The sequence below is a fragment of the Hemitrygon akajei genome, chromosome 26, assembly GCF_048418815.1.
Source record: "Hemitrygon akajei chromosome 26, sHemAka1.3, whole genome shotgun sequence".
Lineage (NCBI taxonomy): Eukaryota > Metazoa > Chordata > Chondrichthyes > Myliobatiformes > Dasyatidae > Hemitrygon > Hemitrygon akajei.
The window spans coordinates 47,192,019-47,219,631 of record NC_133149.1 but is presented as its reverse complement, the minus strand read 5'-3'; the positions used below and the strand labels follow the sequence as shown (position 1 = coordinate 47,219,631).

At 42.4% G+C, this 27,613-nt stretch overlaps 1 protein-coding gene across 3 annotated transcripts in view; it reads left to right on the top strand.

The window, feature by feature from the left end:
* ncapd3 (non-SMC condensin II complex, subunit D3) overlaps positions 1 to 27,613 on the top strand; it is a 252,013-nt gene that overhangs the window by 124,628 nt on the left and 99,772 nt on the right. For all 3 annotated transcript variants that reach the window (XM_073030150.1, XM_073030151.1, XM_073030149.1), the window contains exons 16-19: positions 3,228 to 3,448; positions 10,951 to 11,142; positions 25,329 to 25,423; positions 27,003 to 27,118. In XM_073030150.1, coding sequence (XP_072886251.1) covers positions 3,228 to 3,448; positions 10,951 to 11,142; positions 25,329 to 25,423; positions 27,003 to 27,118 — 624 coding nt within the window. The remainder of the gene's footprint in view (positions 1 to 3,227; positions 3,449 to 10,950; positions 11,143 to 25,328; positions 25,424 to 27,002; positions 27,119 to 27,613) is intronic.

Sequence of the window (27,613 nt, the reverse complement as noted above, 5' to 3'; positions counted from 1 at the left end):
TTGGGAGCAACACAGCAGGTCAGGAAGCATCTATGGAGTGGAGTAAACAGTCGACGGTTCAGGCTCAGACCCTTCATCAGGACTGGAAAGGAAAAGGGAAGAAGCCAAAATAATGGTGGGGGAAGGGGAAGCTGGCAGGTGATAGGTGAGACCAGGTGAGGAGGGAAGTGGGTGGGTGGGGGAGGGAGATGAAGTGAGAAACTAGGAGGAGAGAGGTGGAAGAGGTAAAGGGCTGAAGGAGGAGGAATTAGTTTTTGGAAATCTTTTGTAAATATAAAGTATGTCATTCTTAACTCCTGTTAAGAAGGCGTATGGTGTATTGGCCTTCATCAATAGTGGAATTGAATTTAGGAGCCAAGGTAATGGAGGGTTGTGACTAGTGGTGTCCCACAAGGATCTGTTCTGGGACCTCTACTTTTCGTGATTTTTATTAACGACCTGGAAGTAGGGGTAGAAGGGTGGGTTGGCAAGTTTGCAGACGACACAAAGGTCGGTGATGTTGTAGATAGTGTAGAGGATTGTCGAAGATTGCAGAGAGACATTGATAGGATGCAGAAGTGGGCTGAGCAGTGGCAGATGGAGTTCAACCTGGAGAAGTGTGAGGTGGTACACTTTGGAAGGACAAACTCCAAGGCAGAGTATAAAATAAATGGCAGGATACTTGGTAGTGTGGAGGAGCAGAGAGATCTGGGGGTACGTGTCCACACATCCCTGAAAGTTGCCTCACAGGTAGATAGGGTAGTTAAGAAACATTTATCATGACTTCTGGTTGCTTTCCCTCTCACACCAGGATGTCATGCACCTGGTCAGAGACATCCTGGACCCTGGCATGCAGGAAGCAACAAACCATGCGGGTGAATTCATCACGTACAAACAAGCTGGAGGAACTCCGCAGGTCGGGCAGCATCCGTTGAAATGAGCAGTCAACGTTTCGGGCCAAGACCCTTCATCAGGACTGAAGAAGGAGGGGGCAGGGGCCCTATAAAGAAGGTGGGGGGGAGGGTGGAAAACCAATCAGAGGAAAGATCAAGGGGTGGGGGAGGAGATGCAGGGAGGGGATAGGCAGGAAAAGTGAAGAAGGAATGTAAGGGGAAAGCACTATGGGTAGTAGAAGGCGGCAGAATCATGAGAGAGGTGATAGGCAGCTGGAAGAGCAGGCAGAGTGAAAGTGGGATGGGGGAAGGGAGAGGGAGGGAATTACTGGAAGTTGGAGAATTCGATGTTCATACCAAGGGACTGAAGACTACCCAGACGGTATATGAGGTGTTGCTCCTCCAACCTGAGTTTGGCCTCATCATGGCAGTAGAGGAGGCCATGTATGGACATATCCGAATGGGAATGTGAAGCAGAGTTGAAGTGGGTGGCAACCAGGAGATCCTGTCTGTTGTGGCGGATGGAGCGGAGGTGCTCGACGAAGCGGTCCCATATTCTGCATCGGGTCTTGCTGATGTAGAGGAGGCCGCACCGGGAGTACCGGATGCAATAGATGACCCCCAACAGACTCACAAGTGAAGTGTTGCCTCACCTGGAAGGACTTTTCGGGGCCCTGAATGGTGGTAAGAGAGGAGGTGGAGGGATAGGTGTAGCACTTACGCTTGCAGGGGTAAGTGCCAGGTGGGAGATCTGTGGAGAGGTTCGTGTGGACCAGGCAGTCGCGGAGGGAGCGATCCCTGCGAAAAGCAGAGAGGGGTAGAGATGGAAAGATGTGCTTAGTGGTGGGGTCCTGTTGAAGGTGGTGGAAGTTGCGGAGGATAATATGCTGGATCCGGAGGCTAGTGGGGTGGTAGGTGAGGACAACGGTCTGTAGAAAGTAGGAAGAGCCAAAAGAGAAGTTATTAAGTGTGAGTGCCAGTTCTGCCAACCGGAGGAGTGTGGTGGTGGTGGGGAACTGGTGAGGTCTATTGTCAAGTAAGTAGCAGAGGGCTTTGAGGCCTTCTTCATGGGGAATTGAAGTGTATAAGGATTGGACATCCTATCCCCTCCCTGCTTCCCCTCTCCCACCCCTTGATCTTTCATCTGATTGGTTTTTCACCTGGCACCTTCCATCCTCCCTGCACCTTTTTTTTAGGGCCCCTGCCCCCTCCTTCAGTCCTGACAAAGGGTCTCGGCCCGAAACGTTGACTGCTCATTTCAGTGGATGCTGCCCGACCTGCTGAGTTCCTCCAGCTTGTTTGTACATGTTGATTTGACCACAGCATCTGCAGTGTATTTTGTGTAAACCATGCAGGTGTCCTCATGTCCACAAAATCTCCTGTCTGCTCCCCTGACTATAGAGTCCCCAGTGACGACAGCTCTCCTCTTCTCCATCCCATCCTTCTGCACCACAAGGTCATAGTGCTGGAGGGTCCTGCCACCGTGGCTCACACCTGGTCGGATGTCCCCGCCAACAGTATCCAGGACGGTATACTTATTATTCAGGGGAATGGCTATAGGGGTGCTCTGCACTACCTGTCTACTCACCTACGCTTTCCCCCCTCTGACTGTCACCCAGCGACCTGCTTCCGGCAGCCTAAGTGTGACTCCCTACCTATAGCTCTCATCTATGACTCCTCATTCTCCCTTATGAGTCAATGGTCATCCAGCTGCTGCTCCAGATTCCTTTCACAGTCTTCCAGATCGCCCAGCTGCATGCACTTCTGGCAAATGTGACTGTGGGAGAGGGGAGATCCCCTAAGACTGCCACATCTCACATAAGAGGCACATCACCGTCTCAGGAGGCATTGTAAAGCCTAACTGGGAGCAAGCTCGTCCTCCACCTTTTCTCGTCAAAGCCTCAAGGCTCCACTCCTTCACTGGCCCACCCACTCACTCACAGGCCGCTTTAGGGTCTTTTAAGAGACTTTTAGATAAGTACATGGAGCTTAGTAAAATAGAGGGCTATAGGTAAGCCTAGTAATTTCTAGGGTAGGGACATGTTCGGCACAACTTTGTGGACCAAAGGGCCTGTATTGTGCTGTAGGTTTTCTATGTTTTTTCTATGTCATTTCTTTCAAATGTAATTAAATGTATTAATTATCGTAATAAGCAGACATGCCAGAGTTGGAGGAATGGGCCTGTGGTGTGGCATTCACTAAGTTTATGGATAGTATCATTTGATCTTAGATAAAAATAGAACTTTGTGGTCCAAGATTACTGCCAATTGTTTTGTTGTCTAGTTTGGAATTCATTGTTCACATTTATAGGATTTGGGATTGCATCCTAAAAGTTCGATTGTATGTTTCTTACAGGCTCAACCCAGTAATGCAATGCTACAGATGGCTTGGATCAATGGAGTTATCCCGGTTGTAATTGATTCTGAGAATTCTGTCCAGGAAAAAGCACTGGAGTATTTGAATCAAGTGATAATACAGCAAATCAAGAACTACAGGCAGTTCAGTGATGAAGACAAGTACCAAAGACTGGCCTGGGATGTTTTAGTACTTCTTGCACTTGAGTATCAGGAGCTTTGGTAAGTATGTCTTGGGATTGAAGATTCTTTATTGCCATTCTTTCGTACGCAAGTGTAAAAGAAAATGAAATGATTGTTTCTCGGGATCCAATGTAGTATTTTTTTTTAAATCAGCATAAAGGTGTATGCATCAGTTTGCAAATGACATTTATTTATTTATTGCTAACTTTATTTTGCTAGGATAAAAATTAATAAATTCCATAGCATGGAAGGAGGCTTTTTGCTACTCATCTATTTTCAGGTGGTTTGTGAGAGCTATTCATTGGTTCCCAGAACCTTGCAAAATGTCCATTTTTGGAAGTTTTTATTGTTCTAAGCTTAGTTTGATATAAATGAATAGCTCGAGTGTTCCCAGCAGATCAGGCAACTGCAGAAGTTAATTGTAACATGGTATGTTGGCACTTTTTCTCTTCATAATTTGAACTTTTTTTTGGAGAAAATTAGACTATTCAGAGAATTCACTAGTTGCATATGTAGGAATCTTCTACAGTGTATGCTATTGTAAAGTCTAAATCTTAATGGTACTAAAAACATTCTGTTGTAATTAATGAAACTGAAAAGAGGCATCGAGAGTAAAATGTTTCTAAATAACACATCTTGTGCTTGATTCACTACCTCTGTCTGATTTGATTTCACAGTGTGTTTACGTTCTGGTTTTTTTAATAATTTATTTGAAGTTGCAAGAGTGCTGAAACTCTGTGTAAAAGAAGACAAACTGCAAATACAAAAAAAAGACTAATAATAATAAATACAGTAAATAATACTCACTAAATAATGTAAAGTCTTTGAAATTGAGTCCATAGGTCAGGCAGCATCTTTGGAAAGAAATAAAGAAAAGACATTTCGGCCAAGACATTTATTAGGACTGTTTAATCTATGTTTTATTTTGAAAGATAACCATTTCAATCAAGAAATCAAATTTAATTGTTCAACCATTTATTTTCTTCTTGGGTACTCTGTCAGTCTCAAGTGTAATTTGCTTCCGCTTTTGCTGTGTGAGTGTGTGGATGCTGAAATGACTGGTAAGGCCATGTGGGAACTGTGGAGTCCTCCAGAGATGCCTAACCAACTGCGTGGATGTGCTGCTGTTTATGTAGGGTTTCTGTGTGCTCCGATGCACAGACTCCAGATTCTCAGTAATCCTAAATGCTGCATGGTAGTGTAGGAGTTAGCACAATGCTTTACAGCGCCAGCGTAAGATTGGGGTTCATTTCCTGTACCGTCTGTAAGGAGTTGGTATGTTCTCCCTGTGACTGCATGGGTTTCCTCAAGGTGCTCCAGTTTCAATGGTTCCATTTAAAATCAGAAAATGTATACAATATACAACCTGAAATTTTCACTCTCGGCAGACATCCTTGAAACAGAAGAACCCCAAAGAATAAATGACAGAAAAAATGTAAGACCCCCAAAGCCCCCTGCCCCTCCCACGCACAAGCCAGCATCAACTCCCCCCTCCCCCACTTATTCTAGCGTAAAACATCAGCATTTCCACCACCCACCATGCAAACAAAAGGAAAGCCCCTCGCATTAGACCATGATCTACAGTACATCAAAAACTGTTTACTCCAATATTTTTGACATCTCACAGGTACTCTCACTAAAGAGGGAGAGACAAATATAGTTTCTTCCAGAGCGACACAGGAGACAACAGTCGCTATTTTGACGTTACAGTCAGTCTGAAATGTTGCTTTTTATTTCGAGGTCCCCAGCTTGAGAATCAGCAGCAAACTCTCCCTCACCATCGAGAGAGAGAGATTTCTCAAACTATTTCTTGTTTGAGTTTAGAAAAAATTAGAAGTGTTGTCTTCGACCCTTCAGTTAAATTTAAAGAAACTTGGAGACCATTTATTCAACATTTTCATATGAGCTAAACTGATTTTTCCTAAACCTTATTCTTATCATCTTTAATTATTTGGATAGAGGTGCGGAGTTATTGACACTACTGTGTATATTTGATATAATGCAATGGCCCATGTTGGTTAGATTTTTTTTCTTGCTTTTTTGGGGGGGGGGGGGGTTCTTATTTTTTCCATTTTCTGTAACCACTATGAGTTTGGGAGGTTATTATATATGGATTAGCATCTATTTGTATTTATACCTTAACCTATTAATTATGTACTCTCAAGCTATTTGTACTCAATGTTTCATTTATGTTTGTTTAAAATCAATAAAAAGAAAGAAAGAGAGAGAGATCAATTACTGAGTGCAGAGCCCTCCAACAGCCTCCCTTACTGTCATCGATGTTCCAGGTCCCGCTATGCTTCAGTTCACAACATCAGTGAGAATTCATGCTCCTGGGTCGCGCAAGGCTCTGAAGTCGCCCGACTTTAGGCTGAACCTGGTCATACCGAAACATGGCCGATCAGCGAGCTCCAAAAACGGGAACACGCCATCATGCAGAACTGCAGTTTTGAGAGCTGCTGTGGATCAAACAGATAGGACCCCCAACCACCCTGAAAAGGAAAATAGAGACATTAAAATAGGAAGAATTTAACTGTTTCATCGGTGAGCTGGGAGAAGTTGTCCTCTGCAGCCTTCTTCAGCTCCACTCCCCAAGCGGGAATTTGGGTACAGTATTTCCTCCCAAATTCTGAAAGACGTACATATGTGTATTTAATATTTCAGTGACATTGTAGATATATTGGATAAAGAATTCTTGTTTGTTTAATTAATTTGTTATAGGTTATATGTAAAAGTATGTGAGTGGTATACATTATCATCCCACCACGTCATACGTGCGCACCTGGCTTAAAGTCACAACAGACGTTTACAAGTTATCTCCTGGCTCTGTGTTTATGTTTCGATTGTTTTTATGTTTCTGCGGTCCAAAGCATAACAGTGACGATGAAGATTTAAGCAAAATCGAGAAGAATACCTACCTGTTGAAGCGCAGTGAGACGATCAAGCTAAAAAAGAAGTACAGCATGCTTTCTTCACAAGAGCAGAAGACATTCGAGTTTTTAAAAAAGCAGGAAATGGATAAAGTTCGGAGGTTCATAAGCAGTGGTTACTGGGTAATAATAATCATAGGTTTAAGGAAGTCAGAAATGGCTGACTTCATCAGAAATATTTCAATTAATAATTGGCATATTAGACGTGGGACTGTACTCTCTGGAATTCAGAAGAATGAGAGGGGATCTTATAGAAACATACAAAATTTTGAAAGGGATAGATAAGATAGAAGTAGGATTAAAGAAGAGGAAGTACTGTCACTTTTAAAGAATATAAAAGTGGATAAGTCTCCGGTCCTGACAGGATATTCCCTAGGACCTTGAGGGAAGTTAGTGTAGAAATAGCAGGGGCTCTGACAGAAATATTTCAAATGTCATTAGAAACGGGGATGGTGCCGGAGGATTGGCGTATTGCTCATGTGTTTCCATTGTTTAAAAAGGGTTCTAAGAGTAAACCTAGCAATTAAGTTTGACGTCAGTGGTGGGTAAATTAATAGAAAGTATTCTTAGAGATGGTATATATAATTATCTGGATAGACAGGGTCTGATTAGGAGCAGTTAACATGGATTTGTGTGTGGAAGGTCATGTTTGACAAATCTTACTGAATTTTTTGAAGAGGTTACTAGGAAAGTTGACGAGGGTAAAGCAGTGGATGTTGTCTATATGGACTTCAGTAAGGCCTTTGACAAGGTTCCACACGGAAGGTTCAGTCGTTGGGTATTAATATTGAAGTAGTAAAATGGATTCAACAGTGGCTGGATGGGAGATGCCAGAGAGTAGTGGTGAATAACTGTTTGTCAGGTTGGAGGCCAGTGACTAGTGGTGTGCCTCAGGGATCTGTACTGGGTCCAATGTTGTTTGTCATATACATTAATGATCTGGATGATGGGGTGGTAAATTGGATTAGTAAGTATGCAGATGATACTAAGATAGGTGGCGTTGTGGATAATGAAGTAGGTTTTTAAAGCTTGCAGAGAGATTTAGGCCAGTGGGCTGAAAGATGGCAGATGGAGTTTAATGCTGCTAAGTGTGAGGTGCGACATTTTGGTAGGACTAATCAAAATAGGACATACATGGTAAATGGTAGGGCATTGAGGAATGCAGTAGAACAGAGCGATCTAGGAATAATGGTGTATAGTTCCTCGAAGGTGGAATCTCATGTGGATAGGGTGGTGAAGAAAGCTTTTGGCATGCTGGCCTTTATAAATCAGAGCATTGAGTATAGGAGATGGGATGTAATGTTAAAATTGTACAAGGCATTGGTGAGGCCAAATTTGGAGTATTGTGTACAGTTCTGGTCACTGAATTACAGGAAAGATGTCAACAAAATAGAGAGAGTACAGAGGAGATTTACTAGAATGTTACCTGGGTTTCAGCACCTAAGTTACAGAGAAAGGTTGAACAAGTTAGGTCTTTATTCTTTGGGGCGTAGAAGGTTGAGGGGGGACTTAATAGGTATTTAAAATTATGAAGGGTGTAGATAGAGTTGACATGGATGGGCTTTTTCCATTGAGAGTAGGGGAGATTCAAACAAGAAGACATGAGTTGAGAGTTAAGGGGCAAAAGTTTAGGGGTAACCCAAGGGGGAACTTCTTTTCTCAGAGGGTGGTAGGTGTGTGGAACGAGCTTCCAGTAGAAGTGGTAGAGGCAGGTTCGATATTGTCATTTTTTTAAAAATTGGATAGGTATATGGACAGGAAAGGAATGGAGGGTTATGGGCTGAATGCAGGTTGGTGGGACTAGGTGAGAGTAAGTGTTCGGCATGGAGTAGAAGGGCCAAGATGGCCTGTTTCTGTGCTGTAATTGTTATATGGTTGTGTGGTTATATGGAAAGTTGTTTCCATTGGTAGTTGAGACTAGAACTAGGGGACATTGTCTCAAGATTCAGAGGAGAAGATTTAGTATGGAGACGAGGAGAAACTGTCTTTCCCAGAGAGTGGTGAATCTGTGGAATTCTCTGCCCAGGGAAGCAATTGAGTCTTCTTCACTAAATATATTTAAGATGCAGTTAGATAGATTTTTACATTGTAAGGGAATTAAGGGTTATAGAGAAAAGGCAGGTAGATGGAGCTGAGTTTACGGACAGATCAGCCATGATCTTATTGAATGGCGGGGTAGGCTTGATGGGCCGGATGGCCTACTCCTGCTCCTATTTCTTATGTTCTTATGAAAGATAGATGTGTTCAATTGCACAATGGATAACTGGCTGATGTATACTGAACAAATTGAGCAGTATTTTGAAGCAAAGGAAATAGCTAATGAGAAACGAATACCAATTTTGCTGAGGGCATTGTGTTTAAAGGTATATAGTTTGCTTAGAAGTTTGATTGCTCCAATCAAACCAACCAAAATGGGCTTTGCTGATATCGTGAAAGTAATGCAGGAACATTTAGAACCGAAACCGTGGTTGATTGCAGAATGCTTTAGGTTTCATAAGCAAAATCAACAGGAGGGGAAGTCCATTTTAGTGTACTTATGTGGCTGATTTGAAGAGATTGAGCATTGTCAGTTCAGTGATAGACTTAACAATGTACTGAGAGATTGTTTGTGGAATCTCAGAAGAAACCATTCAAAAATGGCTCCTAACTGAAGCACAGCTCACATTTAAAAGAGCAGTTGAAATTGCTGTATCAATGGAAACAGTAAACAGAGACACAATTGAGTTGTAGTCAGGAATGAAAATGAGCATGAACAAAATTGCAGTGTCTAAACAGAAACCTGCCTGGCTGAACAAATTGTGTTACTGTTATGTCAGGAGCTCACATATACCAGACCGATGCAGATTTAAAGGTGCAACTTGCAGACAATGGAACAAAGTAGGACATGTATAAAGAGCATGTCAGGCACAATAAATAAAATGGGCTGCACAAGGAAGAGAAAAGGGTTTTTAAAAGAAACGCAAGTTATAGTTTCAAAAAGAGCACTGATCTTTATGGCGTTGATGAAAAATCTGAAAATGGTAAGAGTGACACAGGACTGTGTAGCCTTGAGATTTATAATGTGAAAACTAACTACACAAGCAATATGACTTACAGTAGAAGTGAACAGCAAATTACTTTAAACTGAATTGGACGCTGGCTTGTCTGTTTAAGTCATTTCACAAAATGAGTTTGAATAACATTCCAAAGATATTAAACGGAAGCCTGCAGACATCCAGCTAAGAACTTATACTGGAGAAACGGTAACTCCTGTAGGAATGACTTCCGTAAAAATGAAATACAGCAACCAACAAGCTACATCGGGCTTGTATGTGCTAAAAGCAAGAGGGCCAACATTGTGGTCGGATGAGTGCCTGAAGCAACTACAGTTTGATTTGAGATCCATCCAGCATTTATATGCCATATCCCCTGAAATAGTCAACTGAAGGCAAATTTAGAAAGATATTGGATGGTGCCTCGGCTGTGTTCAAGGATTGCATTGGAAAACTTAAACATATCAATAGTAAAATAGTGTTAAATGAATATGTCACACCCAAGTTTTACAAAGCTTATCCAGTTCTTTGTACTGTCCTTAATAAGCTAGATCGCATGGAGGCTGAAGGAATTTTTTCAAAGTTGAGTGGAGCTTCACATGCCCCATCATTGAAATGTTCCCTCAATCTATGGACTCACTTTCAAGGACTCTTCATCTCATGTTCTCGATATTTATTGTTTATTTATTTATGATTATTATTTCTTTTTGTATTTGCAGTTTATTGTCTTTTGCACACTAGTTGAATGCCCAGTCGATGCACTCTTTCATCGAATTGATTATAGTTATTATTCTGTTATGGATTTATTGAATAAGTCCATAAGAAAATGAATTTCAGTTGAAATTTACTTTCAACTTTGAACTAAGTTCTCTTGTTTCATAAACTTAAGCTAAAGTGAGGCTGTACAGTAGCAGAGCAGTTAGCGCAATTTCTTTACGGTGCCAGTGATCAATGACTGGGGTTAAATTCTTACTGCTTTTGTAAGGAGTTTGTACATTCTCTCCATGATTGCGTGGCTTTCCTCAGGGTGCTCTGGTTTCGTCTCATTTTCTAAAGGTGTACGGTTAGAGTTAGGGTTAGTAAGTTGTGGGCATTCTATGTTGGCGGTGGAAGTATGATGACACCTGCGGACAGCCCCAAGCATATCCTTAGACTATGGTCATTGATGTAAACAACACGTTTCACTTTGTTTTGCTGTACATATGACAAATAAAGCTAACCTTTTTCTGTTTCTCCACTCTGGGTGATCGTGGACTGTGGTTTTTGAAGAGTGATAGGGAAACTTGAAATGTTTTAAGGCCAATGTCAATAGCATTGAAGCCCCAATTGCTTTGTTAGACCACATCATTTGCATGTCTGAGACCTACTCCCCAGATAGACTTCATTCCAAGCTCTGTGACAGGAAAGAATTACAAGACATACAAGGAAAAGATGAAAACTTTATCCAAACTGCATTAACATTTTTGGTAGCTTTTTTCACCCCAGTATTCTACTAATTGTCATCTTGGCGTTAACATTTGTAATTCTCTGTTGATGCATCAAACATACCAGAAATGTAATTTTCTTTCTTCCTCCACAGTCGTTACTTGACTAAAGCTTTCCTTCTGTGGTCCCAGCAAGATAAATTCAGTTCAACGTTTGTCAAAGATCTCATCTCTCACACTGACACTGATCATGCCCCTGCTGCCTGGATGCTGCTTTCAAAAATAGCAGGATTCTTCCCACAGTTGAATTATACAAAGATTGTGGAAACCTGGGAGGATGTTTATAGGTTGGTCATTTGTAAGCTCTATAGCTATTGGTCTCTTTATGTTTTGTGTTGAATGGTTTGTAAAATTCAAAAACCTTCATCTCATTCAAATTTTTCACACTTCGTGATTAGGGTTAGAAAACAGCTAGGTGTTTTGATTCTCTTATGCTATTTTATAAGAAGTACTATATCTGGTAATGAGTAATTAGAACTGTTCTGTTAAATCTATTATTGAATTGAATTACTTGCATCCTTCATATACAAGAGTAAAAATCTTTACATTATGTCGCTGTCTAAATATGCAATTTATAGTAATTTATAATAAATATTATGTATTTATAGTCAATATAACATAGGAATACAATTATATCAGCACAAATTAATCAGTCTGATGGCCTAGTGGAAGAAGCTATCCGGGAGCCTATTGGTCCTGGCTTTTATGCTGAGGTACCGTTTCTCGGATGGTAGCAGCGGGAACAGTTTGTGGTTGGGGTGGCTTGGGTCCCCAATAATCCTTTGTGCCCTTTTTACACACCTGTCATTGTAAATGTCCTGAATAGTGGGAAGTTCCCATCTACAGATGTGCTGGGCTGTCTGCACCACTCTCTGCAGAGTCTTGCGATTGAGCGAAGTACAGTTCCCATACCAGGCAGTGATGCAGACAGTCAGGATGCTCTCAATTGTGCCCCTGTAGAAAGTTCTTAGGATTTGGGGGCCCATACCAAACTTCTTCGACCGTCTGAGGTGAAAGAGATGCTGTTGTGCTTTTTTCACCACACAGCTAGTATGTACAGACCACGTGAAATCTTTAATGATGTGTATGCTGAGGAACTTAAAGCTGTTCTCCCTCTCAACCCCAGATCCATTGATTTCAATAGGCATTAGCCTGTCTCCATTCCTCCTGTAAACCACAACCAGCTCCTTTGTTTTTGCGACATTGAGGGAGAGATTGTTTTCTTGACACCACTGTGTCAGGGTGATGACTTCCTCTCTGTTGGCTGCCTCATTATTATTTGAGATTAGGCCAATCAGTGTTGAATGCTGAACTGTAGTCCAAGATCAGCATTCTCACATAAGCATCCTTCTCCAGTTCTTGATTTTGAACAGATTCCTTTCTTCAGCAAACAGCTGTGGCATACTTTCCATCCTCTTCGTCTCATAGCTCAGACAGTGTTTCTAACTGGAGAAGTAGTCTCTGTGATAAATTTAGGTTAATTGCTTTTGTTCAGCTTCAGAAAACCTAAGGACAGAAATCTACGTCAAAGGTAAAGTCACTTGTGTCAAGATTGTGAAATCACATTCAATTATTGATGTTGTGACCCTGTTGAGAATGAGTATTTTCAACCATAAGACACAGGAGCAGAATAAGGCCATTTGGCCCATGGAGTCTTTTATCTACCATTCATTCATGGCTGATATATTTTTCCTCTCAACCCCATTCTCCTGCCTTCTCACTGTAACTTTTGACACCCTTGCGAATCAAGAACTGATCAACCTTCACTTTTGAATATATGCAGTGACTTGGTCTCCACAGTTCTCCATGTCAATGAGTTTCACAGATTCACCACTGCCAGTTGAAGAAATTCCTCCTCATCTCTGTTCTAAAGGGACGTCCCTCTATTCTGAGTCTAGAGAAGTATAGCACAGAAACAGGCACTTTGGCTCATCTAGGCCATGTCATATCCATTTAAACTGCCTACTCCCATCAACCTACACTGGGACCATAGCTCCCCTATATTCATGTAGTTATCCAAACCTCTACATAACATCCCATCTTCTGTACTCAGTACATTGATTTATGAGGGCCATTGTGCCAAAAGCTTTCTTTATGGACCCCATCTACCTCTGATGCCACTTTCAACAAATTATGTACCTGTATTCCCAGATCCCTTTGTTCTGCCACATGCCTCAGTGCCCTACCGTTCACTGTGTAAGACCCACCCTGATTGGTCCTATCAAAGTGCAAAACCTCACACTTATCTGCATAAATTCCGTCTGCCATCTTTTCAGCTGATGCAAATCCCTCTGTAAGCCATGATAACCTTTCTCACTGTCCACTACACCCCCAATCTTAGTGTCATCTGCAAATTTGCTGACGCAGCACAGATCCCTGCAGCACTCCACTAGTCACAGGCCTTCAGTCAGAGAAGCAACTATCTACTACCACTCTTTGGCTTCTCCCACAAAGCCAGTGTCTAATCCAATTTACTACCTCATCCTGAATGCTGAGCAACTGACTCTTCTTGACCAGCCTCCCATGCTGGACCTTGTCAAATTGCTTACTAAAATCTATGTAGACAGCATCCACTGCCTTGCCTTCTTCCACTTTCCTGGTAACCTCCTCAAAAAGCTGTTCGATTGGTTAGACATGACCCTACCATGCCCAAAGCCATGCTGACTATCCTTAATCAGTCCATCTATTTCCAAGTACTAAAATATCTTGTCCTTTAGAATAACTTTCCCAAACTGATGTCAGATTCACCGGTCTATAATTTCCTGGTTTCTGTTTAGAGCTTTTTGTAAACAGCAGAACAACACTGGCTGTCCTCCAATCCTCTTGTGCTTCTCCTGTCACTAAGGATGTTTTAAATATCTCTGCTAAGGCCTTGGCAATTTCTGGCACTTTCTTACTCTGACTCCTCATCTTTTTTTCCAGTCCTGATGAAGGGTCTCAGCCCGAAACGTCGACTGTACTCTCTTCCATAGATGCCTTCTGACCTGCTGAGTTCCTCCAGCATTTTGTGTGTGTTGCTCAGATAACCAGCATCTGCAGATTTTCTCTTGTTTGTTCTTTCTTGCGTGTTCTCTTGCATTTCTTGTACTCCATGAACACCTCATTTGCTCCTACTTGCCTGTGCATTTCCTTTTTTCTCATAACCAGAGCTTCAATATCTGTTGAAAACCAAGGATACCTACAGTTGTTATCTTTGTCTTTTATTCTAACAGGCATATATAAGCTTTGTAATCTCTACATTTCATTTTTGACAGCAACCCCCCCACTTACCAAGTACACCTTTGCCAGCAAACAGACTGTCTCAATCCACACTTGACAGAATATTTCTGATACCATCAAAATTGCCCTTTCTCCAATTTAGAATTTCAACCCTTGGACCAGACCTATCTCTTTGTATATTTACTTTGAAACTAATGGAATTATGGTCACTAGATGCAAAGTGTTCCCCTACACAAAGTCTGTCACCTGCTCTGTCTCATTCCCTAATAGCAGATCCAGTATCGCACACTCTCTCATTGGGACTTATAACCATACCAAGTCAAGTCAAGTCAAGTCACTTTTATTGTAATTTCGACCATAACTGCTGGTACAGTACATAGTAAAAATGAGACAACGTTTTTCAGGACCATGGTGTGACATGACACAGTACAAAAACTAGACTGAGCTACGTAAAAAAAAAAACACAGAGAAATCTACAGTAGACTACAGACCTACACAGGACTGCGTAAAGTGCACAAAAACAGTATAGGCATTACAATAAATAATAAACAGGACAATATGGCAAGGTGTCAGTCCAGGCTCTGGGTATTGAGGAGTCTGGTAGTTTGGGGGGAAGAAACTGTTACATAGTCTGGTCGTGAGAGCCCAAATGCTTCGGAGCCTTTTCCCAGATGGCAGGAGGGAGAAGAATTTGTATGAGGGGTGCATGGGGTCCTTCATAATGCTGTTTCCTTTGCGGATGCAGCGTGTAGTGTAAATGTCCGTGATGGCGGGAAGAGAGAGATATATATATATAATATAACCATATAACAATTACAACACGGAAACAGGCCATCATGGCCCTTCTAGTCTGTGCCGAACGCTTACCCTCACCTAGTCCCACCGACCTGCACTCAGCCCATAACCCTCCATTCCTTTCCTGTCCATATACCTATCCAATTTTACTTTAAATGACAATATCGAACCTGCCTCTACCACTTCTACCGGAAGCTCGTTCCACACAGCTACCTCTCTCTGACTAAAGAAATTCCCGCTCGTGTTACCCCTAAACTTTTGCCCCTTAACTCTCAACTCATGTCCTCTTGTTTGAATCTCTCCTACTCTCAATGGAAAAAGCCTATCCACGTCAACTCTTATCTATCCCCCTCATAATTTTAAATACCTCTATCGTCCCCCCTCAACCTTCTACGCCCCAAAGAATAAAGACCTAACTTGTTCAACCTTACTCTGTAACTTAGTTGCTGAAACCCAGATAACATTCTCATAAATCTCCTCTGTACTCTCTCTATTTTGTTGACATCTTTCCAATAATTCAGTGACCAGAACTGTACACAATACTCCAAATTTGGCCTCACCAATGCCTTGTACAATTTTAACATTACATCCCCTCTCCTATACTCAATGCTCTGATTTATAAAGGCCAGCACACCAAAAGCTTTCTTCACCACCCTATCCACATGAGATTCCACCTTCAGGGAACTATGCACCATTATTCCTAATTCACTCTGTTCTACTGCATTCTTCAATGCCCTACCATTTACCATGTATGTCCTATTTTGATTAGTCCTACCAAAATGTAGCACCTCACACTTACCAGCATTAAACTCCATCTGCCATCTTTCAGCCCACTCTTCTAACTGGCCTAAATCTCTCTGCAAGCTTTGAAAACCTACTTCATTATCCACAATGCCACCTATCTTAGTATCATCTGCATACTTACTAATCCAATTTACCACCCCATCATCCAGATCATTAATGTATATGACAAACAACATTGGACCCAGTACAGATCCCTGAGACACACCACTAGTCACCGGCCTCCAGCCTGACAAAGAGTTATCCACCACTACTCTCTGGCCACTGCCATCCAGCCACTGTTGAATCCATTTTAATACTTCAAAATTAATACCGAAAGATTGAACCTTTCTAATTAACCTTCCGTGCGGAACCTTGTCAAAGGCCTTACTAAAGTCCATATAGACAACATCCACTGCTTTACCCTCATCAACTTTCCTAGTAACCTCTTCAAAAAATTCAATAAGATTTGTCAAACGTGTCCTTCCACACACAAATCCATGTTGACTGTTCCTAATCAGATTATCCAGATAATTATATATACCATCTCTAAGAATACTTTCCATTAATTTACCCACCACTGACGTCAAACTTACAGGCCTATAATTGCTAGGTTTATTCTTAGAACCCTTTTTAAACAATGGAACAACATGAGCAATACGCCAATCCTTCGGCACCATCCCCGTTTCTAATAGATTTGAAATATTTCTGTCAGAGCCCCTGCTATTTCTACACTAACTTCCCTCAAGGTCCTAGGGAATATCCTGTCAGGACCGGAGACTTATCCACTTTTATATTCTTTAAAAGTGCCAGTACTTCCTCTTCTTTAATCGTCATAGTTTCCATAACTACCCTACCTGTTTCCCTTAACTTACAGAATTCAATATCCTTCTCCTTAGTGAATACCGATGAAAAGAAATTATTCAAAATCTCCCCCATCTCTTTTGGCTCCACACATAGCTGTCCACTCTTATTCTCTAAGGGACCAGTTTTATCCCTCACTATCCTTTTGCTATTAATATAACTGTAGAAACCCTTTGGATTTGTTTTCACCTTACTTGCCAAAGCAACCTTGTATTTTCTCTTAGCTTTTCTAATTTCTTTCTTAAGATTCTTTTTACATTCTTTATATTTCTCGATCACCTCATTTACTCCATGCTGCCTATATTTATTTTAGATCTCTCTCTTTTTCCGAACCAAGTTTCCAATATCCCTTGAAAACCATGGCTCTCTCAAGCTTTTAACCCTCCCTTTCAATCTAACAGGAACATAAAGATTCTGTACCCTCAAAATTTCACCTTTTAATGATCTCCATTTCTCTATTACATCCTTCCCATAAAACAAATTGTCCCAATCCAGTCCTTCTAAATCCTTTCACATCTCCTCAAAGTTAGCCTTTCGCCAATTAAAAATCTCAACCCTGGGACCAGTCCTATCCTTCTCCATAATTATATTGAAACTAATGGCATTGTGATCACTGGACCCGAAGTGCTCCCCAACACATACCTCCATCACCTGACCTATCTCATTCCCTAACAGGAGATCCAACACTGCCCCTTCTCTAGTTGGTACCTCTATGTATGGCTGTAAAAACTATCCTGCACACATTTTACAAATTCCAAACCATCCAGCCCTTTTACAGAATGGGCTTCCCAGTCTATGTGTGGAAAATTAAAATCTACCACAATCACAACCCTGTGCTTACTAAAAATATCTGCTATCTCCTTACAAATTTGCTCCTCCAATTCTCGCTCCCCATTAGGTGGTCTATAATACACCCCTATAAGTGTTACTACACCTTTCCCATTCCTCAATTCCACCCAAATAGCCTCCCTAGATGAGCCCTCTAATCTATCCTGCCAGAGCACCGCTGTAATATTTTCTCTGACAAGCAATGCAACACCTCCCTCTCTTGCCCCTCCGATTCTATCACACTTGAAGTAACGTAATCCAGGAATATTTAGTTGCCAATCACGCCCCTCCTGCAACCATGTTTCACTAATAGCTACAACATCATATTTCCAGGTATCAATCCATGCTCTAAGCTCATCCAACTTTCTTACAATGCTCCTAGCATTAAAATAAATGCACTTAAGAAATTCTCCACCTCTTCCTCTCTGTTTATCTCTAACGGTGCAAACAACTTTACTATCTTCTTTTTCTTCCTTCCCCCATACATCTGTTCCTACACTTTGGTTCCCCTCCCCCCTTGTATCTAGTTTAAATCCACTGGAGCCTCTCTAGCAAACCTTCCTGCAAGAATATTTATCCCCCTTCAGTTCAGATGTAAACCGTCCCACCGGAACAGGTCCCACCTTCCCTGGAAAACTGCCCAATTATCTATAAATCTGAAGCCCTCCCTCCTGCACCATGTCTTCAGCCACGTGTTGATCTGCGCTATCTTACTATTTCGAAACCCACCTGCACGTGGCACTGGTAGCAGTCCTGAGATTGCTATCCTGAAGGTCCTGTCCTTTAACTTGGCGCCTAGCTCCCTAAACTCACCTTTCAGGACCTCCTCACTCTTCCTACCCACGTCATTGGTCCCTACATGGACCACGACATCTGGCTGCTCACCCTCCCTCTTGAGAATACTGAGAACTCGATCCGAGATATCACGGACCCTGGCACCACCGAGGCAACAGACCATCCGGTATTCTGGATCTCTTCCACAGAATCTCCTATCTGTCCCCCTTACTATCAAATCCCCTATCACTACTGCTCTCCTCTTTTCCCTCCTTCCCTTCTGAGCTGAGGGTCCAGTCTCGGTGCCAGAGACGCAACCACTGCAACTTGTCCCTGGTAGGTTGTCCCCACCAACAGTATCCAAAACGGTATGCTTATTATTGATGGGAACGGCCACAGGGGTGCTCTGCTCAGTCTGTCTATTCCCCTTCCCTCTCCTGACAGTCACCCAGCTACCTGTCTCCTGACTCTTGGGGGTGACTATCTCCCTGTAACTCCTGTTTATTTCTGCCTCTGCCTCCCGAATGATCTGAAGTTCATCCAGCTCCAGCTCCCTAACACGGTTTGTCAGGAGCTGCAGCTGGATGCACCTTTTGCAGGTGTAGTCATCAGGGACAATTGTGCTCGCCCTGACTTCTCACATACTGCAAACGGAGCACTCAAGTGCCCCAACTTCTGCCTCCATTATCTACTCCTAAGCTAATTAAATTAATTAAAAGAGCTTACCCGGCCTTACCTCACTTGGAGTGAAGCTCGTCCTCAGCCTCTGCTCGCTTCTTTAATTCTCCCGCTGATCTCAGAGGCTGACGTTCACACGTTTGCGCAGTTGTGCCCCATTCAAACCTTGCCTTTGCCTGTTCACGCCGAAACCTGTTGAGCCAAAGCCGTCCCACTCTGACTCAGTCCACTCCGATGATGGCCGCTGTATACGATGGTCTTTTTCTTTAACCTTTGGTGCACTACGTCATACGCCTGCGCAGTCTAGCCTCTTTGCCCCGATCAGTTAAAAAAAACGGCTTCTCTCCGAGATGCCTTTATTTCTTTCCTCTCCACCTTTTGCTTCGATTTTCTTCAGACTTCTACGCACTGATGAAGGAAACTTTCCTGAATGCATTTGAGAAACTCTATCGCATCTAGTCCTTTTACAGTATGGGATTCCCTGTCAATATGTAGACAGTTAGAATCACCTACTATAATAACCTTATGTTTCTTGCAACAGTCTGTGATCTCTTAGCAGATTTATTCCTCGTAATCACCAGGACTGTTGGGTGGTTTGTAATACAGCCCCATTAACATGGTCATATCTTTCCTATGTCTCAGTTCCTCCCATAACACCTCACTAGTCGAGTTTTTCAGTCTGACCTGACTAAGCACTGCCAAGACATTTTTCCTGACTAGTAATGCCACCCCTTCTCCTTTAATCCCTCCCGCTCTGTCAGGTCTAAAACAACAGAACCCTGGAATATTGAGCTGCTGGTCCTGCCCCTCCTGCAACCAAATCTCATTAGTGGCTACAACGTCATAATTTTAGGTGTTGATCCATGACCTGAGCTCATCCAGATTGAAATATATGCAGCTCAGGACACTAGTTGCACCATGCTCAACCTTTTGATTCCTGAGTTAGTCTGAGGTCTTACTAACAACTGCCTTCACACCCTTTCCACTAACTGTTCTGGCACTCTGGTTCCCATCCCTCTGCAACTCTAGTTTAAAATCTACTATACAGCATTAACAAACCTTCTTGCTTTGATGTTAGTTCCCCTCCAGTTGAGATGCAAACTATCCCACCTGTACAGGTCCCACCTTGCCTGGAAGAGAGCCCAATGATCCAAAAATCTGATGCTCTCCTCCCTACAGCAACTCCATAGCTATATATTAAACTGTATAACCTTCCGAGTTCTGACCTCACTAACACATGGCATGGGTAGCAATTCTGAGATCCCAGCCCTGGAGCTCCTGCTCTTTAACTTAGCACCAAACTCCCTGAACTCCCTACGCAAAACCTTATCCTACCCATGTCATTGGTACCTACCTGGACATAACCTCTAGCTGATCACACTCCTACTTAAGAATGCTAAGTACATGATCCACGATGTCCTGGACCCTGGCACCCAGGAGGCAACATACCATCTAGGAATCATGTTCTTACCCACAGAGCCACTTGTCCGTTCCTCCAATTAACAAATCCCCTATCACCATGGCATGCTGCTTCTTCTCCTTCCCCTTCCCTTCTGAGTCTCAGAGGCAGACTCAGTGCCTCTGTGACCTGACCCACCCCTCCCCCAATATCCAAAGTGATAAAATCTTAAGACCATGAGATCGAGAATTAGGCCATTAGACCTATCGAGTCTGCTCTGCCATTTCATCATGGCTGATACAATTTTCCACTCAGCCCCAATCTCCTGCCTTCTCCCCGTATCCCTTCATGCCCTAACCAACCAAGAATCTGTCAACCTCTGCCTTAAATATATGTAAAGACTTGGCCTCCATAGCTGTCTGTGGCAGATAATTCCACAGATTCACCAGTCGTTGGCGAAAGGAATTCCTCCTCATCTCTGTTCTCAAAGGACGCCCCTCTGTTCTGAGGTTGTGTCTTCTGGTCTTAGACTTTCCACCATAGGAAACATCCTCCCCACATCCACTCTATCAAGGCCTTTAACTGTTTGGTAGGTTTCAATGAGGTCACCCCTCATTCTTCTGAATTCCAGTGAATAAAGATCCAGAGCCATCAAACGCTCTTCACATGACAAGCTGTTCAACCCTGGAATCATTTTTGTGAACAAACACGAGGAAATCTGCAGATGCTGGAAATTGAAGCAACACACACAAAATGCTGTGGAACGCAGCAGGCCAGGCAGCATCTATAGGAAGAAGCACGGTCGACAGGTAGATGCTGCCTGGCCTGCTGCGTTCCACCAGCATTTTGTGTGTGTTGCATCATTTTTGTGAACCTCCTTTGAATCCTCTCCAGTTTTGGCACATCCTTTCTAAGATAAGGGCCCAAAACTGTTCACAATACTTCCAAGAAAGGCCTCACCACTGCTTTATGAAATTTCAGCATTACATCCTTGCTCTTATATTCTAGTCCTCTTGAAATGAATGCTAACATCACATTTGCCTTCCTCACCACTGACTCAACCTGCAAATTAACCTTTAAGGAATCCTGCACGAGGGCTCCTAAGTCCCTTTGCACTTCAGTGTTTTTGTATTTTTTCTTCATTTAGAAAATAGTCAACCCATTCGTTTCTTCTGCCAAAGTGCATAACCGTGCACTTCCTGACACTGTATTCCATCTGCCACTTCTTTACCCATTCTTCTAATCTATCTCAGTCCTTCTGTAGCCTCTCTACTGCCTCAAAACTACCTGCTTCTCCACCTATCTTCATATCGTCTGCAAACTTTGCTACAAAACCGTCAACTTCATCATCCATATCATTGACATATAATGTAAAAAGATATCGGTCCCAACATAGACCCCTGTGGAACAGCAGTAGTCACCGGCAGCCAACCAGAAAAGGCCCCCTTTTTTCCCCACTCTGCCTCCTGCTAGTCAGCCACTGCTTTATCCATGCTTGAAGCTTTCCTGTAATGCCATGGGCTTGTAGCTTGTTAAGCAGCCTGATCTGTGGCACCTTGTCAAAGGCCTTCTGAAAATCCAAGTACACAACATCAACCAATTATAAGACCATAAGATATAGGAGCAGAAGTTGGCCATTCGGCCCATTGAGTCTGCTCCACCATTCAATCATGGGCTGATCCAGTTCTCCCAGTTTTCCCCACTACCCTGCCTTCTCCCCATACCCTTTCATGCCCTGGCTAATCAAGAACCTATCTATCTCTACCTTAAGTGCACCCAATGACTTGGCCTCCACAGCCGCTTGTGGCAACAAATTCCACAGATTTACCACCCTCAGAAAGTAATTTCTCCGCAGCTCTGTTTTAACTGGATGTCCTTCAATCCTGAGGTTGTGTCCTCTTGTCCTGGACTCCCCTAACAGGACCTGTTGAGGCCTTTTAACATTCGGAATGTTTCTATGAGATCTCCCCCCATTCTCCTGAACTCCAGGGAATACAGCCCAAGAGCTGTCAGACATTCCTCATACGGTAACCCTTTCATTCCTGGAATCATTCTCATCAACCTTCTCTGAACCCTCTCCAATGTCAGTATATTCTTTCTAAAATAAGAAGCCCAAAACTGCACACAATACTCAAAGTGGGTTCTCATGAGTGCCTTATAGAGCCTCAACATCATATCCCTGCCCTTACATCTTATACCTATAGAAATGAATGCCAACATTGCATTTGCTTTCTTCCCCACCGACTCAACCTGGAGGTTAACCTTTAGGGTATTCTGCAGAAGGACTCTGCATTTTGAATTCTCTCCCCATCTAAATAATAGTTTGCCCGTTTATTTCTTCCACCAAAGTGCATGACCATACACTTTCCAACATTGTATTTCATTTGCCACTTCTTTGCCCATTCCTCTGAACTACCTAAGTCTCTGCAGACTCTCTGTTTCCTCAACACTACCCACCCTTCCACCTATCTTTGTATCATCGGCAAATTTAGCCACAAATCCATTAATCCCATGGTCCAAATCATTGACATATATCGTAAAAAGCACTGATCCCAACACTGACCCCTGTGGAACTCTACTGGTAACTGGCTGCTAGCCAGAATAGGATCCCTTTATTCCCACTCTCTTGTTTTCTGCTGACCAGCCAGTGCTCCACCCATGGTGGTAACTCCCCTGTTATTCCATGGGCTCTTTTCTTGCTAAGCAGACTCATGTGCGTTACCTTGTCAAAGGCCTTCTGAAAATCCAAGTACACCACATCTACTGCATCTCCTTTGTCTACCCTGCTTGTAATTTCCTCGAAAAATTGCAGTAGGTTTGTCAGGCAGGATTTTCTTTTAGGAAACCACGCTGGATTTGGCCTATCTTGTCATGTGCCTCCAGGTATTCCGTAATCTCATCCCTAACAATCAATTCCAACAACTTGCCAACCACTGATGTCAGGCTAACAGGTCTATAGTTTCCTTTCTGCTGCCTCCCACCCTTCTTAAATGGCAGAGTAACATTTGCAATTTTCCAGTCATCTGGTACAATGCCAGAATCTATCAATTCTTGAAAGATCATTGTTAATGCCTCCGCAATCTCTCCAGCTGCTTCTTTCAGAACCCGAGGGTTCATTCCATCAGGTCCAGGAGATTTATCCACCCTCAGACCATTGAGCTTCATATTTGGAATATATCTGTCTTGCACTTTCCTCATTTTTCGCAGAAACTCCAGCCATTGCTGCTCTGCTGTCCTTCCTGCTATGTCTCTTTCCAGTCAATCTTGGCCAGTTCCTCTCTCGTGCCATTTTCCTTTATTCCACTGAAATACTGACACATTGTTCCCTAAGGGTTCCTTAACCTTAAGCTCTCTTATCACCTCCGGATCACTGCACAACACCCAATCCAGCACAGCCAATCCCCTCGTGGCTCAACAACAAGTTGTTCTAAAAAGCCATCCCTTAGACATTCTACAAATTCTCCTTCTTCAGGTCCAGTACTGACCTTGTTCTCCCAATCCACATTCATGTTAAAATCCCCAACAATTATCATGACATTGCCCTTCTGACACGCCTTTTCTATCTCCTGTTGTAATTTGTAATCCACATCCTGGCTACTGTTTGGAGGCCTGTATACCACTGCCACTAGGGTCCTTTTACCCTTTTCATTTCTTAACTCAACCCATAGAGACTTTACACCTTCCAATCGTATGTCATTCCTTTCAATTAATATTATTTCTTATACACAAGGCCACAACACCCCCTCTGCCTACTAACCTATCTTTCCGATACATCGTATATCCTTGGACGTTCAGCTCCCAGTGGCAGCTATCCTTTAGCCAAGTTTCAGAGATGGCCCCAACGTCATATTTGCAATTCTCCTTTGTCTATCCAGTTTGTTATTTCTTCAAAGAATTGCAACAGATTTGTCAGTCAAACTTTTCCCACGAGGAAACCATGCTGACTATGGCCTATTTTATCATGTGCCTCCGGTACCCTGAAACCTCATCCTTAACAATTGTCTCCAGCATCTTCCCAACCACTGAGGTCAGACTAATTGGCCTATAGTCTCCTTTCTTCTACCTCTCACCCTTCTTGAAGAGTGGAGTGACATTTGCAATTTTCCAGTCTTCCAGAACCATTCTAGAATCTATTGATTCTTGGAAGATCATTACTAATAACTCCATAATCTCTTCAGCCACCTCTTTCAGAGCCCTGGGGTGTACACAATCTTCAGACCTTTCAGTTATCCAAGAAACTTCTCTCTATTTATGGTAACTTCACACACTTCATGACCCCTGTATCCTACACCTTGGGTGTAACTACCTCTCTCTGTGTCCTGTCTCATCCAGTTCCAGCTCCAACTCCTTAACACAGATTGTTAGAAGCTGCAGCTGGATGCACTTCTTGCAGTTGTAGTTGTCAGGGACACTGGAGGTTTTCCTCCCTTCCCACATCCCACAAGAGGAACTTTGAACTATCCTGCCTGGCATCTCTACTGTCCAAGCTGAGCAGATATAAAGAAGGGAAGGGAAAAAAACTTAACCTGGAGCTTTTCTTTTCTTTGCTTTCTCTGACTGAATCATCAAAGAGCTAAAGCCTCAAGGTGACCACTCAGAATTGTTGCTGCACTTTCCCCTGCATTCCTCTGAAGCTTCCAGTGTCTGAATTGGTTGCTGGTCAAAGCACTCTTACGCTGCCAGGACCTGCTGCCTTTTTCTGTTTGCGAGGTGGGCCTGAGTGAAATCCCCTCCTCTCAAACCTCTGACGTCTGGATTGGTTGCTAGTCAAAGTTCTATTGCCCTCTGGACCTAGACTCCCTCACTATTGGAAATTTTCTACAATATCTTGGATTAAAGCACCACAGTACTTGACAGAGATGCCAACTTAAATGAGAGATTTTAAACAGTGTTCGTTTTTAAAGCCACCCATCAGCTTAATGCTTACTTGGGTGTCATGTGCTAATACATTTCTCTTTGGATTGAGGAAGCATGTGTCTGGTCTGGTTCATATTTTTTTCAATGTGTGGAACAATTATTATCTTAGATGATATGAAAAATATCTGATTTTTTTCTTTAAAATAAGTGAATTAAAAATCATATCAGAGTAGCACAAAGTTTGGATTTCATTAATGTATTTTTTTCCTTTATTTGCAGATCTAAGGATGTAGACAACAGAACAGGCCACATTTTGAGCGTTTTGGGTAACATTGCACATCACTTGTTGGAGGAAACTAGAACTTTACTGATAGGTGGGTGAAAAAAAATAATAGTTTTTGATCTCACATGTTACCTGTCAGCTTATACTGCATTCTCCTCTCCCCCACCCCCCCACCTTATTCTTATTCTGGCTTCAGTCCTGCCAAAGGGTTTCGCCCCGAAATGTTGACTTTACTTTTTTCTATAGATGCTGCCTGGCCTGCTGAATTCCTCCAGCATTTTATGTGAGTTGCTCAGATTTCCAGCATCTGCAGATTTTCTCTTGTTTCTGGCTTCTTCCCCATTCCTTTTCAGTCCTAATAAAGGGTCTCTGCCTGAAACATCGCCTGTTTATTCCTCTCTGCAGATGCTGACTGACCTGCTGAATATCCTGTGCTAATGCCTTGAATGAATTGTGGCTTTGAGTAGCACTCATTCTTTTGTGCGAGATGTGACCAAAAGTTCTTCAACCTCTTGACACCAAATCTGGATGAACACTTTCTGTAGTTCTGAAAGTTTGTCAGATTAATAAATGAGAAGGGTTGTTGAAATACAGCTAGATACCACCACCAGTCTGTGCACAGCTGCATGTAGAGTAGTGATTATTAAGAAGATTTGCTTGGGTAATAAAGATTGGTCTCCGTGCAACGTTCTCTCTAATGGATAGCACTGGAAGACAGAAAGGTAAAAATGGGTAGATTTAGAAGATTTTTCTTAAATGTCCAGCAACTTTGGGTTTCCTTTGTGGGAGTAGAGAATACAAAGTTGAGAAAGTCACAACAGACCTTCAGAACAATTGGCATAATGCCAAAGTCATCAGGTAAATTAAGGCCTTGGCGAGGATGACTCCTGAGAAGAGATGTTGAGAGACTGGTAGGATTGTTCTCCATGGTGCGGAAAAAGAGCTTGGATGGAGGTGATCAAAATTTAAGAAGTTCAGGCATTTAAGAAACTCTAAGATGGCACATGGATGATAGAAAAATGGAGGGTTATATAGGAGGGAAGGGTTAGATTGATCTTGGAGCAGGTTAGAAGGTTGGCACAACATTGTACTGTGCTGTAATGTTCTAAAATATGAGGTGTCTAGAAGAGGACAGAACATCTGTTTCCATTGGTGCAAGACTGGAAAAGCAGAGAACAGCAAATAAAAGCAACAAAAGTGAAAACATTTTTATATCGTAATTCATTAAGATCTGAAATGTACTTCCTGGCGGAGAAAGTGCAGGCAGATAAACATACAAGTCTTTAGAAAGTTATCACTTTCATAGATCAGCATAGAATCATAGAATATTATAGCACAGAAAGGTCACTGGTAATTTTTTTGTCAAAAGCATACCGGTTAAATATGAGACCTACAATTAAAACCAATGATGAAGGGTCTCAATCCAAAATATCGACTCTTTGGTACTCTCCATTGATACTACCTAACTGCCAAGTTACTTCAGTATTTTGTGTGTTGTTCAAGTTTTCCAGCATCTGCAGAATCTCTTGTATTTAAGATGTTCCATTAACCAAGATTTGAAATCAGAGTTGCTTTAAAATGTATTGTTATTGTTCTGTGATGATCATTACTTATTGTTGTTGAGATCATACTGCCGTTAATAATTTATTAAATGTACACTTCAATTACAGGTGAGGTCCAGAGTTGGATAAGTACATTTTGCTCTCCTCCGGAAGTAGTTAGTCAGGCAATTGAGACCTTGTACAAGCTCTGTCAGGCTCATTGTAAGACTCCTGAAGAAACACGGGTGAGTTTGGGAAAAAAAAAGTTGAAGCCTAGAAAATAGGTGCAGGAGTCATTCCTACCCCACCATCCATCATAAATGTAGCCTTTCATACAAATTCATTAGCTTCCCTTGTCTGTTTCTGTGCTGCATCACTTATCAGCTGATCATGTCCATACCCGTCATCAAATACCCAAAACTACCAATTTCATTTTCCAAGTTTTAAAATCTGTAGCTTGCTATGGATTGGCAATTCAAATTTTTGTCTAGATACTTAAATATTGTGAGAATCTCTGCTTTCACCTGTCCTTGGACAGTACATTCAGATTCCAGCCATTCTCAAGGTGGGTATAGGAACACTTCTCCAGATTCCCTTGAATCTATGTCCTCTGGTTTAAGATATCTCTGCTATAGGGAAAATTTTCTGCTAAATTGATGCCCCCTAATAATTCTGTAAATCTCAGTTCCGAACTAGTTTCTAACGTGTTTCGACCCTAAACTGAAACACTCAATCCCATG